This window comes from Drosophila sulfurigaster, chromosome X, assembly GCF_023558435.1.
Source record: "Drosophila sulfurigaster albostrigata strain 15112-1811.04 chromosome X, ASM2355843v2, whole genome shotgun sequence".
NCBI lineage: Eukaryota > Metazoa > Arthropoda > Insecta > Diptera > Drosophilidae > Drosophila > Drosophila sulfurigaster.
The window spans coordinates 8,436,723-8,458,585 of record NC_084885.1 but is presented as its reverse complement, the minus strand read 5'-3'; the positions used below and the strand labels follow the sequence as shown (position 1 = coordinate 8,458,585).

At 43.0% G+C, this 21,863-nt stretch overlaps 1 protein-coding gene across 1 annotated transcript in view; it reads left to right on the top strand.

Annotated features, from left to right (window-relative positions):
* Positions 1–21,863, top strand: part of LOC133847443 (uncharacterized) — a 109,118-nt gene that overhangs the window by 80,930 nt on the left and 6,325 nt on the right. The window contains 9 exon segments of the mRNA XM_062282482.1: positions 11,166–12,744; positions 12,746–12,865; positions 12,867–13,131; positions 14,947–15,204; positions 15,275–15,609; positions 16,539–17,174; positions 17,958–18,501; positions 18,564–19,160; positions 20,162–21,406. Of these exon segments, the coding sequence (XP_062138466.1) occupies positions 11,182–12,744; positions 12,746–12,865; positions 12,867–13,131; positions 14,947–15,204; positions 15,275–15,609; positions 16,539–17,174; positions 17,958–18,501; positions 18,564–19,160; positions 20,162–21,406 (5,563 nt within the window). The 5' untranslated portion in view covers positions 11,166–11,181.

The window sequence follows — 21,863 nt, the reverse complement described above, 5'->3', positions numbered from 1 at the left end:
AAATATTCTGTACTGCAAAAAGATTGCATGCGATCTGCAAAAACAGTCGCATGATAGTTTTGTCAGCGCTTAGCTGTTGTATGACAGTCTCATGATAGTTTTGTCGCCGTTTAAATATTGCATGACAGTTGTGCAAAATCTCTCAATGATAATTTGCACAACTTTGAGCTTTACTTTTGTTGAAAAGCTGCAAAATTGAGCACGTGTTCAAGCTTTGAATTCTATTTTTAGAATGTTAGATAACCGGAACAAACTGGTTTGCCATACAGAAATTTGGGCAAATTCTTTTCATTTCGACTAAACATTTTTAGAAGGAGTTTGTGAAGTAGTGCGTTTATAACTGATAATTTCAGCGATAGTTCGCTAATATTTCACAACTTTTTCACAAGCTTTTATAGTACAAAGAAATTAAATTAAAAATCTTACACTAAAAGCTATCAAGTTAAAGCTGAAAGTAGTTTAAAGGAAATTAATGCAGCGAATGCATGTCAATCACAGATCACACAACCACTTTGACCCACTTTGGGTCAGCTAAAGTACAGGGTATTATTATGTATGTCGTATGTGGCGACAGTGAAGAAGCAACGAGAATCCACCTGATTTTACGAGCAATTGAAAAACTGCCAACCGAAGTAAAGCGAAATGCGAAAAGAGAACGAGAAGCATGGGGAGAAAAGGCGAGAAACAAGCAAAAATGAAACGAATCACTGAAATCAGACAAAACGCGACGTTTTGGTTCCTTTTGCTTTTGCCAACTCCTCCTTCGCCTTGCTGCGCTGCACGATTGAGCCTAAGCCTTTTTTTCAGACGTTTCTTTTGGCATGGGTGGAAATAAGGTATGCGGTGCGGAGAGGGGGGGGGGTGGGGGCTTGTTTGACTGAGGAGCGAGAGCCGCTAAAGCCGCTTACAGATTTTGAGTAATTGTGCGCATTTACGAAAGTAAGCGAGAGAGAGAGAGGGTGAATAAATATGTGCGTCTGTGTGTGTGTGTGGGTGTAAAGGGTGTGTGTGTGGGTGTGTCGGGGTGCGGGCGTTGGGGATTCGTGTGCACATTGGGCAATTTCACATGGCGCCGTAAACATTTATTTTTGAATCGATTAAAGAAAAGTTACTGCAGCTTCTTCTTGTTCGTTTTCTTTCACATGTTTTCTTGCTTCTTCTCTCTCTTCATCCTCTGCTTGTTTTCGGGGGTGGGGAATGGGGGATAAGCCTTTGATGAAAGTCTCGGGTCGTTTGCACTTGTTATTTATGTACTATAGTATGCTGAACTGATTTTATTAATGGATTCCACAGACCGGCGACCTTCTGCTTCTCTCCTCTTTCCTCTTTACAAAAACAAACACACGCACATCGCGCGAGAGCGAGAGAGCAAGATAGAGAGAGAGAGACAGAGAGAGCCTAGTCACCTGGGCATGATTCATGCACACGCAAACAGTCAAATCACATCAAGTCGAGTCGAGTCGAGTCAACTCAGTCTCTGTGGGTTGATTAACCAGTTAGCTATCTCTATCTCTCTCTCTCTCTCTCTCTCTCTCTCTCTCTCTCTCAACTTGGGAAGCTCTTAACGAGTTCTTGCGCCATTTACAATTTTATAGATGGCCGTAAATCTTGCTTAAACTAAATCGTAATCTTCTTTAACCAATATATCTACGCTGCGACCTTTTTCCAACACTTGTTGCACAATTTCAAGGCCCAAATAAAAGCTGTTTGCCAAAAGGATGCGAACAACAATAGAAAAAAGACAAAAGCGGATGTACACTGATAATAAAACTATTAAATATATAATTTGAACGGACATTTGGTATGGGACAAGAACATAGTAAATTACTGAAATTGGGTTCATATATTAAATTGAATAATTTCGAAGGTCTGCTTTGCAATTTACCAACACTGTGAACTTTAGTAGAAAACGGATTTGCAAACATTGAAAAGAGACTTAGAAAAATGGTGTAAAGAATTGAGAATGAATGACAATATATTTAGCATATTGACATTTGCCAACACTATTTGATGTGTGCTTTTGACAACACTGGTTCCGTTTTGTAAAGTGATTAAGGAAAATGGTGAAATGAATTAACAATTTGACTGACAATAATCGTGTCCACGCATTCAAACATATTGGCATTTTCCAACACTAACTGCAGTATGTTTAATCATCGTTATCCGTATAAACACACAACAGAGCTAAAAGCTTCGGTTGATCGATTATGCGATATAGAATCTGACGAAAACGTTTACAGATTATGTTACACATCTCTCTCTCTCTCTCTCTCTCTCTCTTTATCCATCTATCTTTGTCTCTCGCTGTCTCTGTCTCTATTACAGTCTCTCTTTCTCTCCCTCTTCACTAGCGTGTTTATTCTCCTGCTTTTCGGTTGTCACTGTTTTTTGTGGCTGCGTCAAGTTTCAACGTTGTCATTATGTGCGACTGTCAAGCTGCTGCTTTTAAGCATCTTGTGTTGCATGTTGTCATTCTCAGTTGCCAGTTACCAGCAATTGTTGTTGTCGACAACGACTACGACGACGACGAAGAAAACAGAACCATAACAACGGGCAACAACAACAACAACATCTCAGTCACTTTCACTCTGCATTATGGCACAGTACAGTAAAGTAGAGTACTTGCCCACTTCACTTTCGTTTCGTTTCGTTTCATTTCGTTCTTCTGCTTCTTCTTTCTTTGCTGTCTCGTTGTCTTAGCCAAAATGGTTTTTAACCCAAATTGCAGCGTTTTCACGCGTTGCACTCCAATCCGCTTAGCGTGCGAATCATACACAGTAGCCTTCTCTCTCTATCTTCCTTTCTCTTTCTCTCTCTCTCTCTCTCTCGCAGTTTGACATTTCCCTCGCTGCGCGTGGAATTAATCTTAACATGTGGCCAAAAAGCGCTTACAAAGTTTCTGCAGCTGATAATTAAAAAGCAGCCGCTTAAAATATTAATAAAGCTTCGCTCGCACAGCGCATTATTTTGCATGCCAACTAGAGATGAACTAGTGAAAGTCGTGACACGGATTCAAAAAGACTATCGAAGAAGGAAAAGGATGGAAGAGTTTCAGGAGCAGCAATCACAACAGCATCCAAAGAAGATAGTTCACTATGTAATTAAAGATAGAGAAAATTTGATTATCGTGATACTGAAATCAAAGAAGGAAAAGTTGAGACGAGTTTGACAGCGACTATATGTGAGATGCAACTTTCACGACAGCATAATCAGTTGTAGTTGATAGTATAGGGAACAGCTAAAAATGGGAAAAATTTGATTATCGCGATACAAATTATACACTAAAATCGAAGAAGAAAAAGAGGAGAAGCGTTTGACAGCGACTAGATATGAGAAGCAGCTTTCACGACAGGATAATTATATGTAGTTGATAGTATAAAGCGATATTACAGAACAGCTAGAGATGGGAAAAATTCGATTAGCTAGCCGCTAGATATGGTCAGAATTTGATTAGGGAGGAGCAAGTGAGGCAACTACTACTACTGAGCTGCAATGTGAATGAAATAAGCTAAGCTAGTTTTAAAAAAAATTGAGCACTTTAAAGTAAAACCTAAGAATTTCCCAGAATTGATCGATAACTTCTCGAATTGCAGTTTAGCGTGTCACGCGGCCATCACTAGCAGCAATCTGGCGCAAATCGCATAAAGCGGTTGAAATTCGCCACGCACTTCATTGTTTAATTATGAGCATACAATATTGTTATTACTTTTTAAACTCATTAAGTGGGCTCAGACATGCAAATAGACAGCGAGTGAGAGACAGAGAGAAAGAGAGAGAGAGAGAGAGAGAGAGTGTGAGTGAAAAAGCGGATAGAGCGAGCCATAAGTAGACACACACTTTACGATATAGTACAGTTAATGCTGTCTATGTGTCTGTATTCAAATCGTTCTCGCATATATTGTTGCTGGGCTACGACTGGGCAGAGAGTGAGGGAAGGGGGCGTGGCTATTATTGGATCAGTGGAGTAGTCGCATGCACCGCGTTTGCAGTAATTGCAAAACAAAAATTTAGGTTAAAATAAATTGCATGTTTCATTTTCAAAGCGAGCGTCGCGTCGCTTCGCATCGCGTCGAGTTTCTGCATGCAATCGACAGGAAGTGCAAGTGGACGGCATACTGCATACTGTATAATGTATAATGAACACCCCCACACACACACACACACACGCACACATTTGCACACATAGAAGTGGCGCCACCTGGGAGTCGAAATGCGAATTGAGTAGTCTACGTATCGCGTGCTCTCTGTGGCCGTCTCGCTCGCACCCACGCAACACCCGCATGCCAAATTAGACGCATTCTGTCTGCCTCGCACTCACACACACACACACACACACGAACCGACCAACAAACGACTCGACAACTCTATTCACCCTGTGGCCTATTAACGGTCTTCGAAGGGTAGCATTAAGTTGCAGCACGTTAGAATCTGATTGCCTACTTATGAATCAGACTACGTCTAATGATCATTGCAAGGTTTGCAGCCATTAGCTCCTTCGAGTTTTTTCAGTATGAAATCAATATTGGCAAAAACTCTACTATCCTAATAATTTCACATCAATTGTCTGGGGAATATTCAAATTATTTATGCAAAGCATTTGAGAGTTACTTCAGATTGGAATCATTTTTGATAGAAAAAATAATAACGAAACTTTAAATATTAGTGCAAAAAATTTCAGATCAATATTTTAGTTAATATTTAAATTAGCAAATTGTTGAAATATATTAGACTCTGCATTTTGTAAGCCTCAGGTTGTAAAATATACTGCAGAGAAAGATAAAAATACTAAAATCAAGAATAAAATCTTGAATCAAGATTATTTGTAAGTCAAAATTAAACCAAGGAGGTTTATTCTTAAATAAAGATCGAAAATAGACAAAAAAAAAAATTCAAAATTTGCCAATATTGAAATTCAAAATTATAATATTGTTTCCAGAATGGAAAATTCTTGAAAATACTTAAAAATATTTCAATCTAAAAATCTTATTGTGAACATTATTCTTCTACAGATCGAAAAAATCTTAAATCAATATTTTTCAATATAGATTTTATTGTCTCTGAGTAGTGTTTGATTATATTTATCAGCAATTTATAAAGTTTAATTGGAATAAGTGCAGTCTCAATGCAACATATGCTATATTATTATTGGTAAGCAACTTAAATTCGATGTCAAATATTTTTATAAATATTTTGTGATGTTTATTAGCAATTGTTGAATTTCAATAGAAATATTTGTTAATAATTGTAGTTTGTAAGGCAGACAGCTTCATTTCGTTTCAGATCAGCAAATTTCAGTATAGAACATTGTACTGCCGGGTATCTGTTAAGTTGTGTATACCCTGCACTTAAGCTAAGCCTCTCTATTGTTTGATTTTTTTTGTGTATGCATAATTAATGTCATCATAGGTGGCCGTAATTACGTCTGCTTCGCTTGCCATGCCAGCTAGCCAGCCAGCATTGTCCTGCCGCAATGTGACCGTAATGACGCCAGAAAAACCGATGCTGCATGCCGCATGCCCCATGCAGCATGTTGCACGCACCCAGTGCTATCATAGCAATGCTCCTGGTTCCTTTTCGGGGTCAGGTGCGCCAGCCAGCGACGCGGCGGCTGCTGCAATTGATTTTGATTCATTGCACCGGCCATCAGCTCGACCGAGAGAGAGAGAGAGAGAGTTACTGCCACACACGGCCTGCCGCATGCCACATGCTGCCGCTGGTGCACTGCATAACGACTATGTCATGCACTTGGTAACCCATTAAATAAACCAAATATCTCTCGCTCTCTCTCTGTCTCTATCTCTTTCTCCTTCTCTCTCTCCTCTGCTCGTTTTTTACGTTGCTCTTTCATGACTGCAATTAATTAGGTTGTTGCATTTTATGCACTTTCGCCATCCACATGACAAACTGACGTGATTTAATGACCACATATATTCATTCCATTCTGCAACAGCGCTTAATCATAGCAAACAACATTGCAGAATTTACTAGAATGGCCTATTTTCTGCAGCAATCGCTACAAGCTAGCTTTGATCATTATACAACATCATTAAACTAAATTGCAGTTAAGGCTAGGAATAATAGTGCAACATATATGCAGTTAACATTTAACATTTTCACACAAAAATATACAAAGAGGGAAAAGTATTTCACAAATTTACTTAGAAATTGTGATACTTTTTTTGATAGTAAATCTTAATATAACCAAAAATTTCCGGCTTCTTTATTAGAAAAGACTATCAAAACAAGTAGGAGCTTTCAGTCGAGTGGGCAGTATTATTATTTAAAAATACCGAATTAGTATACCAAAAATACAGAAAAATACCAAATTTTATAATACCATATTTATTTTGTTGGTATACTAAAAGAGATAGAGCTTTAATTTTCATATGACAGCACTTCTTATATGAATATACGATAACAAGCGCTGTCAAATAAATTTTATAGCTCTATGTCTTTTAGTATACCGAAAAAAATATATTATATTGTATATTTAGACATCACGTGTTGTCAAAATATAGCTCAATTTCTTTTACCATATTGTACATTTAGTATATTGATATAAACAAGTGTTCTCAAATGAAAATCATAGCTCGCATCTCTTTCAGATTAATAATATACCGAAAAATACAAAAATATACCGAATTGTACATTTCGTATATTCATAAAACAAATGTTGTCAAATGATACTTTTATCTCTTCTAATCTCTGAGTTCTTGGAATTCTATGACCTCCTATGAACAGGCAAGCAAACAGGACATGGCTATATCGTCTGATCGATAATATATATACTTTATGGGGTCGCAGATGCCTCCTACTATACTGCACGACCCTTTCACCTTATAAAGAGCATTTGCAATTCGTTGCTCTCGCATTTCAGTGCATTTAAGTGGTCTTAAGTGAAATGAATTTTAAATATTTAAAGAGGCGCGCGATGCGTCGCTTAAACAGGCATTAACTTAATAAAACTCCAAGGACAAGAGCTACGCCCCACTCATAGAGCTGTTGCAGTTGATAGAGAGAGAAAGACAGAGTGACAGAGAGAGAGAGAGAGAGACTCGTGTTGAAATTATAACTTAATTATGCAGCTGGCAGTTGTGCGGGACTAGACGATGAATCCCTGTCGTTGAGTATGAATATGAGCATGTGAGTGTGTGCATGTGTGTGTGTGTGTGTCAGTGTAGATTCATGAAATATTCAGTGGACACATTGTTGAAGGGCTTGCGTTTGCATTTGCGTTGTGGCGATCATAAATTTGCACGCTTGATCCAGCAAAGAGCCAAGAGTAGGCGAGAAGCAATCCTTTCACAGACTGTCTGCCTGTCTGTCTGTCTGTCTGTCAGAGGTGGCTTAAGCTAGACTGAGCAACAAACAACGACAACGACAACAACAAAAAAATAGCATTTGGCACCACACAAAAGACATGGTTGCAAGGGGGGGAAGGGGGAGAAGAGCGACACAGTGACAGGCAAAAACATGTTGGCCAAAATGGCAACAGGCAAGAGAGAGCGAACAACAAAGTCGAAGAGGACGATGGATTTGAAGCGACAGATTGATGTAGATTCGAGAGAACAGAAAGGGGAATGCGTGGATAGAGAGGGATAGGGGTGGGGGTGGGGATGGTGCGAGGGGGTTTAAACCGAACTGAACTGAATTGAGCTAGAGCTGGAACTGAAGCTGAAGCTGAAGCTAAACTGAGGTGAAGATGAATGGAGTGGCAGATAGATGGCTTACAGCTTTCAGGCAGCAAAACCCACACACACACACACACACGCACACATAGTAGTTGCATACGCATTTGTACACACACACTCACACACATAGACTCACGCACACACTCGCATAAATGTCAAGCAATGAAAATGTTTGCCCAGTTAGCCGTGTGCTTCGTGTTGAAGCCGTTAACAAAATGTTGGCTACCCTTTCGCTCTCCTCTCCTCTCCTCTCCCTCCCTCTCTGTTGCTGTCTCACTGTTGTTGTCCTTGATGTGTTATACCTTGTTAGCTGTTGTGTAGATTTTCGGCTCTCTGCTCCTCTCCTCTCCCTTCCATGTGCTTTTCCCTGCCCGTCTTAGTGGCCCGCCCCTCTTTTTGGCATGCGCTGTGAAACCTATTCAAATGCCAAACGAAGCGTGCGCCGCACACGAACACTCCGTGACAGCCTCCCCTTACCCCTTCCCCCTTCACCCATCACTCTTCACCCTTTCCCTTGCTTGCCTACCCTCCTCGCCGTGTGCCACCTTTCTGTGTGTTGTTGTGTGTGGCATTCCAGAAACGAAAACATATTTTCCATATGAGTGCACAAAGCGTTGCGAGACGCACAACAGCAGCAGCAACAGCAGCAGCAACAGCAGCACAACAACAACAACAACGGCAACAATAACGGCAACAACAACGGTGACAACAACAAGCAACTAGCTTAACAACAACGAATATGGCTTAGTCGCAACCGGCTCACACATCTCACCCGTTTAGCCTGCTCAGCCACGTTCCTTACTCGCTCTCTCTCTCCTCGCTCCTCGCTCCTTTCGTTGCCATTGCCTTGCGGGTATTTCAGTTGCCTCTTTGCCTCTACCTTCTTCCCTTCATCATCTACCTCTTGGTATTTTTTTGTTGTTGTTAATCCTTTTCGAAATTTTTAGTTTGATTGTTGGGAAAATATTTTAAGCCCCGGGCACAAACACTACACGCCGCATGCATTAGCATAACGCCAGGGACACGGAAAAGGAGAACAAGGGAGTCCACGAAAAAAAATAAAATTATGTGGGAGAAACGTGAGGAAAACCAAAGCCCAAGGGAGGGGAGAGATGGGAGGAGGCGCATGTGTTAGTTATGCATATGCCTAGGGCTAGCCAAGGCTTTAAATGCCCTTTAAACGGGATACATTTAAGCATACCATCCACATAGCATCCACATGGCATCCACAGAAACTAATTAGTGGGAGTAGATATTGTTTTTGTTTCTACATTATTTATTACTTGTAAGGCTCAGATGTAATTTTCAGCAGATATTCATACAGTAGCTTGTAAATGGCCTTTCAACACGATAATTTTCAGCTGAATTGCAGTTTGATAGCATCCACACGGTAAATTAATTCCAACTTTCTAGTTGGAGTTGCCATGGCTTTTTTAAAATATGTATGTAGCTTTCTCAGCATCCATTCCATAAAGCATCCAAGTTTTCAAATTAAATTTATACGGGACACATTTAAGCTGATTCGATTCCTGCATCCACATAGCATCCACATGACATTCATGGAAGCTAGCAAGCTAATTAGTTTGATTTTTATAGTCATATATTACTTGTAAGGCACAATTGTAGCTTCTAGAACACATTCAAATACAAGTTTTCAATCGTATTTAAAAATTCTGTTGAATTCCGTAACTATTTCATATGGATTAAGGATTTTATTTAAGTATCGATTATGGTTTGCACAATGCTGTAAAGACTTAGTAATCAACTCAATTTAGAGAAAGTGCTAAAACAATTGAAATTAATGAAATGAAGCGTGTAGAACTTGTCGCATTACGTATACGTAATATTAATTATACGCCTTTTTCACTTGTGTTGAACCTTGCGCATGGTCCGCATGGATTTTTTACAAGTGCTCCACATGCCAGCCGCGCTTTCTTTAATGTATGTATGTAAGTCAATGAGAAAGGGTCGTAAAAAGCCAATCGCCACTTGTCACTGCCCCTTGCCCCTTGCCAAAAATGCAAATTGCGAGAGGAAAACAATATAAGTATGTGTGTGTGTGTGTGTGTGTGTGTGTGTCAGGGCAAAGGCGAAAAGCGAAATGGTTCATTCGCTGACATTGATTGGCCGTGTTTTATTTAGTATTTGGTTTTATTTTGTGGGCGATCGATTGACGCTTTTTTTACGCAATGCGAGCAATTAAATTTGAGGGGCGAGTCTTACGGCAACGGCAACGGCAACGATAACGACGATGGTGATGGCGATGAGCTGCCATTTGTACCGTGTTGTCTCAGCCAAGAGGAGGAGAGGGGGGTTGGTGTCGGTCGCGACAGAGCTCGTTACTGTCACGCCCTGTTGCCGCTTGGACATGACAAAGGTTGACATTGTGCCTGCATTTATTAAAACAACTGCCAGCAGGACGTGAAGCGTGTAAACAAACGATGGTCGAGTGGCCGGGTGGAGAGAGGGGAACAGGAGAGGATTCGGGACAGCAGACAGCAGGCAACAGACAACAGACAACGAACAACGAACAACAGACACGCCGCCCACACTTGGCACTCGCTCTCTACTTTTAATGAATATCCCGAATTTTAAAGTTCGTCCAGAATGAAAGCAAGCAAGCAGTCGAGTATGCTTGACTATGAGATACCCGCTACACAGCATTAACATTTAAATATACTAAAATTATATACTGCATATATACTGATATATAAAGAAATTTATATTTAAATATACCAAATTAATATGATACAAATATACCATAATGTTTATTCGATATATTGATATAACAAGTGCTGTTAACGAATTAAATTTAAATATCCCAAATTTATATACCGAAAATTTACTGATATATACCGTAATGTATATGTGGTATATTAATATAACATCCACTGTAAAAAATGAAAAAAGAAATTCAAATATATCGAAAAAATACTGAAACTTACGGTAATTTATATTTGGTATATTAATATAACAATTACATTCAACAAATATACCATAATGTAGATCTGATATGTTAATATAACAAGCGCAGTTAAAAATGAATTTAAATATACCGAATTTTTATACCGTGAATATACTGAGATGTACAGTAATGTGTATATTTGGCATATTGAGATCGCAAGTGCTTCAAAATATATGATATTTTTATAAACCAATTGAGTTAAGGTGGTAGATAACAAGTGAACAACTGAGATATACCCGGTAATTAAGCTTACATTTTGTGAGCAGAAGTATAATTATAAAAAAAATTGTGTTCTACATATTAATAGTTCTGGCTTTCATTGTTACTTGATATCAATCAACTGCCAATCGATATAACTTATAATTATATAAGTACTTTCATTTCTTATATCATTTATGCTATAGTCATACTCATCATACCCAAGTAGACTTGATAACTACAGGGTATATGCGAGAAATTCGTACAATATAGTAACATTGTGTGTCTGTTGCTCTGTTGTCTCCTTGCAGTTTATTGGCAACAATAATGGTCAGCACAACATTGACAACATTGGCTGCTGGACAAACAACTAGTAGCAATAATCATCATCACCATCATCAGCAGCAGCAGCAGCAGTTGCCACATCAGCAACAGCAGCAGCAGCATCAGCAGTTGGCAACGCACCACAGCACAGCCAACAGCAACAGCAGCAGCGTCTATCAGCGTCTACAATCATCCAGTGGAACAACAGCCACAGCAGCTTCAGCTGGGGCAACGCAGCAACGCAATTACTACGCGCTCAACGGCTTAGAGCACGACTGCGACAGCAGCAACAACAGCAACAGCTATCAGCATCAGCAACAGCAACATCAGCAGCAACAGCAGGCGCCGCTTAACTTATCGCAGGCACTGTTGTCGCCATCGCCGCCGCTCAACGATCAAATCAATCTCTTATTTCCCAAGTGTAGACCCAAGCAGCAACAACAACAGTCTCAGCAACAATCGTCGCACAGCAGCAACAACCGACAGCAACCGCAGCAACATGAGAGCAACAACATTGTGGACATTGTCAATCTGAACGCGACAGCAACAGTTGTCGATAGCAGCATTGTGAGCAGTAACTCGCCACCAATTGCCACGCCCACAAGCACGCCAAGCTATTACAAGAGCGTGAACATCATAACACAATCACCGCCACCGCATTCGGCATCGTCGCACTCCTCGGAATCGCTGTCTTCGGTCACGCCGCGCATCTCAACCAATCCGTTTCTCTGCGCTCCGCTGACGCCGCCAACACCGCCAACGCCAACACCACCGCATCGCATTCACGTGGACAGCGACATTGAGGCCGAGAGCAACGAGCAACCATCACTGGAGCAGCAGCTGCAGCAGCAGCAAGTAGAGCAGCAAGAGGAGGAGGCGCAATTGCACGAGGAGGAGGAGGAGGAAGAGGAGACGGTGCCAGCAACAGCTTATCCGGCATCCTTTTACTATCACACGGGTGAGAGCAAGCGTGGCCAGAGCTACACACAGGAGATGCCACGCAAACGGAACAGCAACAGCAGCGCCATATCAGCGGGCAGACAACAACAACAACAACAACAGCAGCAGCAGCAACATCATGCGCTGCTCAATGGCAATGGGAATGGGAGCAACATGAATGGCACTGCTCAGAATCCAAGTCAGAATCCTTTCATCAAAGAGAACTATTGGGAATCGGCGACGCCACGTGCCAGCTCGTTGCTCCACTCGCCCACAGAATACACAGACGAGCAGCAGCAGCAGTTCCAACAGCAACAGCAGCAAGAACAACAACAGCAGCAGCAGCAGCAGCAGCACTTGCAACACGCGTCGGCGAGGCGTGCGTATCATCAGCAACGCGAACAGCTTGGTCCGCAGCTGTATAGCTTAGCTCATCGCCAGGCAACGACGCATCATCAGCCGGCGGCGCACGTTTTACGCCTCGGTCGCAGTCCCGTCAATCGCAGCTTTCCATCAACGGCAACAGCTGCTGCTGTCACAGCCACAGCATCTACCACACAGCAACAACAACAACAACAACAACAGCAACAGGCATCTGTTGTAGGTAATGGCAATCCCTGTGCCGAGGGGACTCACTCCACTGGCCAGCCACTATCTCTATGGCAGCAAGTCATCGCTGGATCAACATGCCGCCGACTGGGAACCGCGTGAACAGCGCAAGCAACGACTTCGCGAGGAACGGGAGCGGGGAGCGGGAACGAGAGCGTGAACGTGAGAGAGAGCGTGAAAGGGAACGTGAGCAACTGTTGCTGGAACAGCAGCAGCAGCAGCAACAGCAACAACACAGTCTGCAGCTGCAGGAGAATCACCTGAATCATCAGCAACAGCAACAGCAGCAACAACAACAGCGAAAGCGACATGGCGAGGATCGAGAACATCGACTGGTCAACGGCAGCGCCAATGAGACATCGCTGGGCGGCTATGGAATTGCCGATGCAGCCGAGAGTTGGCAGCGTAAGTAGAGGGGGAGGCACTAGAGATTGAGAAGGATATCAGAATGAAATATGAGTCATAAAGAATTGGGTACTTGAGGAATTGAATAAGATTAGAACAGTAATAGTAAAAGCAGGTGAAAATACCTGACATACATTGTTTATTCCCTGCAGTAAAGGAGTACACAAAGTAAGTCAGGACTTGGGGAAAAGAAAAACCCATTAAATAAGACAATCTTTAGGATATTGAAGCGAAACAGAACAGAGGAAAAATAATCTATTACATATGAAGTATGGAAGAGGAATGAGATTAGGGTAAGAATGAAAATAGAATAGTATTATTCTAATCAAGATTAGCTACTGGGAACCCACAAAGCAAGTCAGTTCTTGGGGGAAAAAAACCCATGAAGTAAGGCAACAAAGTAGAAGAAAATAAACTATTAAATATGTAGTGTATGAAGAGGAATGAGATTAGGTTAAAAAATGAGAACATAATAGTAATATTTGAAAATTTGCTACAGGGAATATTAGGAATAAATTGTGTTAATTCGTAGCAAATTCTATTTGAAATAAATGCTGAAAAATTCTCAGTGAAAAACAGCAACTATGAAACAGTCTTAAGAGAGTCCCAGCTATAAAAGCGAGGCAATCCAGAAAAAAACAGAGAAGTACTACATGACGAACGCATATAAAGAAGGATATAGTGTATATAGGAAGTATTTTTGTAGATGCAAGTCCACAAACAGCGGTTGTGAGTAACGAAAAAAAAACGGGAGCTCTTCAGCAGAGAAAACATGTGCAGGACATGAATCCCTATGTGAAGGCTCTACCACATAACGAAAGATGATGCCTACCTAAAAGGAGTAAGGATTTGTACGCAATGCCAAGAATTTAAGTTAGCACAAAAGCCTCTTTTGAGAAGGAAGCCGCAGAAGCAAATTGCGGAATGAGGAGTAAGATTAGAAGAAGCTTTTACGCCCATAGTTGTGTCCTTTTTGAGGAATGCACGAAGACGACGAGGGGCGAAAGTAGCTACAAATTTTCGTAAGATTGCAAATGTCTGTTGCTACAATTTGTTTGTATAAAGTACTTGGGTAGATTTGCTTGCCGAGCTTCGTTGGTTAAGTGGCTGCAACCGAAGAAATAGTAGAAGAAGGAAGGGCGATTGCAATTGACTGTCAGTCGATTGGGTTCGATTCGCAGTTCGATTGTGCGTTGTGTGTGTGCGTATGTGTGTGTGTGTGTGTGTGTGTGTGTGTGTGTGGGTATGGGTATGAACCATGGCCATGACCATGGGCCGGGTAATTGAATTGCAAATCATGCGTAATGAAGTGCATTGCAAATATAAATGCGCATTAAGCAGGTCACAACAACAACAACAACAACAGTCAGATAGACAGAGACGAGCCTGGCCAAAAAGCCAGGCCAATGCCAAGTCTGATACCAGCTACAGAGGGAGGAGCGAGGTGGTTGAAACAGAAGTGTTGCATGTAGGCGAGCATTTAATTGATTGCAATTAATTGACGTCGGCCAGGTCAAATGGACAGACAGTTAGACAGGCAAATAAACAGATAGACACATACATCCGACAATCCAATTGCACTATGATTATTAGCATTTGGGCAAATTCTCAATCATGTTTATAGTTGCCAAAAAAAAAAAAAGGTAGCTAAAATGTTTTCGACCACAATTTGAACTGAAAAATGGTGAACGTAAAAAAAAAAAGAAAAACTGTTTCCATTATATTGTGCGATGAAGCGTGAAATTAAATTAGGCCCCAAGCAAAAGGGTGATAAGAGCTCATGTCGATAACTATAAATCTACTTTTCGTTCGCAGATCTGCGTGTCACAATCGAGCCAGAGGAGAGCAAGTGCAGCAAGCTAACTGACAAATCGCAGCTTCAGCTGCAGCAGCAGCAGCAGCAACAACAACAACAACAGCAGCAGCAGCAACAGCGAGGTGGCCACGTGATGCTCGAGCCGCACACTCGGCGTCTGCTTGATGAGGGCAGCGTGTATCGGGAGCATAAACTGGATGCTTGGCAGCTGGAACGCAACTACACGCTGGCCGTGGAGTCGCGACATGGCATCATTGGTGAGAGAGACATTTCCTAATATCATTTCCCCCTCAACAATTCGATTCATCAATGCCAACTCTTTTGCAGAATATGAAGGCTCACCTCGACGCATTGGCGTCGCGGCCAGCAGCAACAGCAGCAGTCCTGGCATTGGCCTTGCACCGGACGAAAGCGAACCACCACCAACAATTGGCACAATAGCAGCAACAGCTGCTGCGACAACAGCAGCAACAGCAACAGCAGCAGCAGCAGCAACGGCAGCAGCAGCTCCACCTATGGCCGCTGTGCCGCCGATGAGCTGCAACTCGACAGCAGCCAACTCGCTGCAGCGGACAGCGGCACGTGCGGCACTCGCTGCACTTGCTCAGTGCCAGCCACCGCAGCAGTCGCAGGTGTATCCAGTGCGTCCCGGTTTTCCACAGGTAAGTCGTAATGAATAGATATACTTGTACATATTACATATGCATGTTAAATGATAAAAAGTATATTATGAAATCGCAGAGAAAGAACGAAAGGTTCGTCAATCGTAAAACTTCAACAAGAAGAAACATTCTTATGTGAAGAGCTTAATTGTAGAATTTATCATTTCTCATAGATTTGATATCCTAAGTGAATAAAAGTCTATTTTAAATGGACAGAGAAGCAAAGGTTCTTAAATTAAGATTACAAAGGTAAACCCAGAAGATATATTCTAATGTATAAGAAGTAGTAAAGCAACAGCCGAGTGTGGTCGACAGTAAGATACCCGCTAACCATTGTGAATAAAAGCAAAATAGTGCGGTATTCATTTTAAAATATACAAAATTAATACACCGCAAAAATACCTACAATATACCAAAGGCTATAAAAAGCAATATATACAAAAGAAATTCTTAAATAACTTCTGATCGATAATAAATTATCAGGAACTGTAAAGAATATAGTTGTTAATGTATGTACCAATATATCAAACAATGTATGTAACAGGGACAAGGAGATATATCCGGCCCCAAAAATTATACTTATTCTAAATCAGTCGAGTCTGTTCTTCGATCTGTCTGTCTTTCTGGCTGTCTGTATGAACTCCTAATTTCTTGCGGTATATTTATATGGTATATTTTAATGTTAATATTAATTTTGCATTGTTTTGCTTTCATTGGAATTGAGTAGCGAGTATCTTATAGTCGAGAGATCGTGAAATGTTGAAAAGTTGCCAAACACAATAATAGTGTTCTAGTTGTAAGAATATCCTTTTGTTCTCTCTGTAAATCGTACGTGAGTAATATATTAAATCTATAGCTAATTTCTAACCGCGTTTGGTATCGTGTTGTCTAATATCGATTGCGATAATCCATGTAAATTCCACTTGCAGCGCATAATATCGCCACCACGTGAGCTACGCAGCAGCTCACCGCCAACCGGGCAACCGCAAGCGATGCAACAACCGCAGCAGCAGCAGCAGCAATTGTTGCCTCAACAGCTGCAGCAGCAATTGCAACAGCAGCAGCAGCAGCCCTACAACAACAGCAGCAATCATAGCAATAACAACAACAATAATAATAATAACAACCATAACAAGCCACTGAGCAGCGATAACAATGCGGAGGACACGAGCAATGATGTCTCTGAAATTGGCACCATATCCGACCTGACCACGCCCGAGGCGCCCATCACCGCCACGCCCAATGAGTTGACGAGCTGTACGGCAGTTACGCCTCCGCCAGTGACAGCAATCGCAGCACCAACGGCAGCGGCAGCAGCAGCAACAGCAGCTGTCGCAGCAACAACAGCAGCAACATTTGCTGGCAGCTCAACGACAACAACAATTGGTGGCACAGGACCGAGTGCGGGTATCAATGCAATGCCATTGAGCCTGCACACCAAATCCTCGACCTTTGATTACCTCTATGAGTTCTCAGAGACGCGCAAAGTGCTGGAGGAGTTCTTCAAGTGCCCCTCGAACGACGAGCAGCCCATTATGGAGAATGGCAGCGATGTTGACAGCATTGTAAGTGCACTAGGGCACTAGACCGGGTAGCGATTGCTAAGCGAGTGAGGGAAGGAAGGGAGGAAGGGAGGTAGAGAGGAACGGAGGCTGGGACTCCACTGTGAAAAGGGTAACACGCTAAGCTAGTGTTGAAGTTGGTGTTGGTGTTGGTGTTGGTGTTGGTGCTAGCATTTTGCCCTGCAGCATTGTGAACACAGTGTGACCAGCTTAACTTAGGTTGCGTCGGTTAACCAACGCTGAGGGCGGCTAATGGAATGGAATGCGTTGGGAAAAATAAAGGAAATGGAACTGAAATTATGCGAGCACTGAAAGTGTCATAAGCCAAGCAAATGGGTTGGGAGAGAAAAGAGTTTGGTGGAGAGGGGTTAGAAAGCGAGAAAGTGTTGCCAACTGTTTTTTAAAGGCAAATCAGAAAAACAGCAATTTAACAAACATTTAAAATTAAAGTATTTATTTGGTCAGATTAAATCGTTTGCTATAGAAAATATAGCGTTTACTCGTAGTATATTTTAGAATTTGTTCGGTATACTTACATATATCATATTAGAAATATTATGTTTAGATTATTACAGAATCGCACATGCTATGTCAAACAACAGTGTCATGTTAGGAATGCAGAAATTGAATTTTGAATTTTTCCAAAAATTTAATATAAAATAGTAAAGGGAAAACCTTGTATAAAAGAGTTGAAAACTTACCCATCACTACTTAATAATAATTCCCCACTTGCAAACCCTGCGGCAGTCACTGAACACACATTTTGTTTACCTCTACTCCTGCCAGGATATACAGTACGAGTTCCACAGCAACTTTGAACGCGACGAGGAGGAACTGGACGAGGAAGAGGAGGATGAGGATGATGAGAACGACGAGGTCGACGATGAGGACGAACGCGTCGAGCACGACTATCGCCAGCAGCAGCAGCAACAGCAGCAGCAGCAGCAACAACTGCAGCAGCAACAGACGTCCGCCTCGGAGAGGCATGTGTACGGGGCGTATACGCAACCACAGTCACAGTCCCAACCACAGACACAGCTGCAGCTGCAGGCACAGCTGCAATCCAGGCCGGCGCAGCTGCCGCGCCACTACAGTGGCAGTCCGTTGATGCGGGACTTTGACTTCTTTCTGGACTCGGCCAGTCGCAGCAGCGGCGAACGTGATGGCGATCAGGACGGGCTCAATCACAATCAGCTGCTGAGCACTGGCAGCGGCAGCGGCATCGGCCAGAGTGTGGGCCAAAGTGTTGGGGGCGGCATTACGGGGGGCCACAACTATCGCTACTCGCCGGAGACCACCGACTACGATTCCAACTGTGGCGATCTGGACAGTGAGTACAGCATGAGATATACAAATGTTGGATTGATTGATTAATCATTGTCTATGTTGCAGGCCTGTCGGGCGAGATGAATGGCGGCGTGTCGACGTCCTGCTCGAACTATGCCAAGTACTACGCCTCGGCGATGCCTGTGCTGGAGGATGGCCTCTCCTCGGGCCACACAAGCGACACTGAGAACAACAACAATAACAACAAGAACCTGCAACAGCAGCTGGCCCAAGTCGCTCAACAGCAACAACAGCAGCATCAGGGTCAATCGATGGCTCAGTCCGGCGGACAAGGTCAGGTCTTGGGTCAGGGACAGAGCAGTCTAAGCGCAGCCAGCACCAGCATTGGCGGCAGCGGCGGCATCTCCATGCTAATGGATATGAAACGCATCTCGACCAACAACAGCTTGAACAGCATGCACAACCTGACCGCCTCCACCACGGACAGCAACGGTCTCAGTCTTGGTCTCGGTGGCCATCAGCTCAGCCACACGAGCCCCAGCAACGGGCTCCTTAAGCAGCAATCGCATCAACAGCAGCAGCAATTGCCACAGCTGCCACAGCAGCGAGAGCTGCTCGGACAGAGCCCCAGCAGCCAGAGCAACAGCAACAGCAAAGTGTTCAAGAACATTGATCCGGAGTTGGATTCGCTCTACTCAATAAGTAAGTGCATAAACTACTTTAAGTTAATATGAGGAAAACAGAAGATCGAAGCATAGAAATAGGATAAAGTGAGAATTGTGTAAGACACGGTGAATGGCAAAAGGGAAAGCAGAAGATCAAAGCACGCAATACATAGTGAATGGCAAAAGGTGTTGCCATAATATGAGATAATTGATGGAGCAGAGAAAAGTTTGAAGCGATAAAGAGAAGAATGTAGTGATTGAATGAAAACTGAAGTACAGTAGAATCCGGTTATAACGACGCCGCTTATAGCGTCCGTCCGGTTTTTGAGACGAAAATTCGATGACTTGGTGGGTCCCCATACAAATTAAATTGATTAAAACATTAATTAGTTGCATTTTAAAAACCTATGTCAACCATAAAATAAACAAAATTTTATTTTTCAACTTTTGGTTTGTAGGTGTTCCGGATATAACGACGGTCCCTTGAAAGTCGCTATAACCGGATTCTACTGTATTTGAAATTTATTTAAATTACATATGTATATATTACATATTTATGTAAATCTATTACACATGTAGGGTAGAAAACGTTTACTGCTTAATATACATACTAGTATCCCTGGTATTTTCTTGCGAAAGCTCTGCTAGCGCATGTGCAATAACAGCGCCAAACGAGTTAACAGCGCATGTGCAGCCGCAGTACATGAGTAATAACAGCACAGGCGCGCCAATATCGTCTGAATGTCAACAGAGCCAAATGAGTTAACAGCGACAGGGAGTCTAGGCTGTAAGCCACTTAATAGAGAAGGACTTAACAGCAACAACACAATTATAAATACGTTATATGGCAACACTGCAAACTATGTAATTTATGATTTATAAAAAGTGAAAGTGTTTAAATATTAATATATTATATATATATACATTTATTATGAATACGGCGCAGTTGCAGTTAATGTTGTGCTAAATATAAAATATAAATAGATCTAAGTCAAATCGAAAAGCTTACTAATTTCGCAATCTCTTCACGCTTTACAGGCGTTTTCCATCGACCGGACATGGTGCAGATGACGCCTCCCCCGCCGGCGCCGGCGCCACATCGCAAGCCCAACTGCAGTGCGGACGTGGATCTGCTGCAGACGACGAGCCAGGGGCCAGGCAAGCACACGCCATCGCTGCAACCAGCGAGCATGCAACGCAGCTCGCCCACCGCCTCCTGTCTGGGCGTTGGCAAGCCGCGCAGTGCGGGCAGCAACTGCAGCAGCAGCAACGGCATTGCGACAGCAGCAGCAGTAGCGGCGGCAGCAACCACAACAGGCGGTGGTGCCCCACCGCCGATTCCAGAGCGCAGCAACATGCAGACGACGACGCAACGCTCGCCGTCGCCAGTGATGAACTCGCCCGTTTGGCTGTCGCGGCATTTGGATGGCGGCGCTGGTAAAGCGCTGCTCGAATCGAGCTCCGACAACCACTCGAAGAACCACAGCGCCGACGAGGAGGATGTGGACACAGATCTCGAGACGGATCGATTGCTGGGCCATCAGCGACTCGACGATCAGGGCTACTACGATGAGAACAAGAGCTGGGAGCGCAAGCCCCGCACATCGCTGCTCTCGAAGATCTCGCCGAAGCAGCAACAGCTGCCCAGCACCAAGACACGCAACGGCTACAATGCGCTGCTCAGCTCGACGCCCGAACTGCCGCCACCGATACCGCCCAAGAGCTCGGCCAGCCACAGTGCCGCAGCGGCTGCAGCTGCAGCTGCGTCGAATGCCAGCAAGCTGCTCGATCTGGTTGGCAGTGTGCAGCGCAGTCGCTCGCACAGCTCGTCGGAGGAGGAGCACAGCGACACCAAGTCGCCGACAAAGGCGCCCAGTTTGGGGCACGACATTTGCGGCATGTCGGCAGCAACGGCGGCCGATGTTGTTGCCTCCGCTGTGGTTGCCGCTGGCACGTTGCCTTCGCTGGGCAGTCCAAACAATGGTGGCGGCTCTGAGCGTTCGGTGCCCAGTGTCATCAAGCTTGACGTTGAAAATGGCAGCCTTAATGGTGGAGCAGTTGGTTCGGTGGCCAATGCAAATGCAATTGGCAACAGTAATAACAACGGCAACAGCAACAACAGCAGCAGCAATGGCAATGTCAATGGCAACAGCAACAGCAACACGACTGGCAGCAACAATAGCAACAACAACAACAATGGCCTCGCAGTTGGCAGCAACAATGGCAGCAGCGGCAGCGGCGCGGGCAGCAACAGCAACAGCGGCGAGAAAAAAGTGAAAAAGAGTAAGAGCAAAGAAGGTAAATGCCTTGGGTTTATCCTTCGATCAATTGTTGCAATTTTAGTGCCAATACATATGTATATTATATATATCGTATATAACTGTATAATTGTATCGTTATCGTATCGTAAAGTGTTCTTGCTCCTTCTTGCTGTTGCAGCTTTTCCAATTTCCGTCTACACAAAAAAAAAATAGCATACTTTTTCGGGCAACCAAGTGCAACATGTTTTTATGTTGTTGATGATGATGACGATGATGCAATCAACAGCACGAAAGAGCAGTTCGACTCGGTTTATCGAGCAGCAAAATAACCTTGCAGTCAAATACTAAGCTATAACTATAACGGTTACATTCTGAAACAAAGTCTGTTTAATTTCCATGTCATTTGAATGACAGTTTTTGTGAAAAATGAATATCTAATGAGATACTATTTTTTACATATGTATATCCTAAAGTTGAAA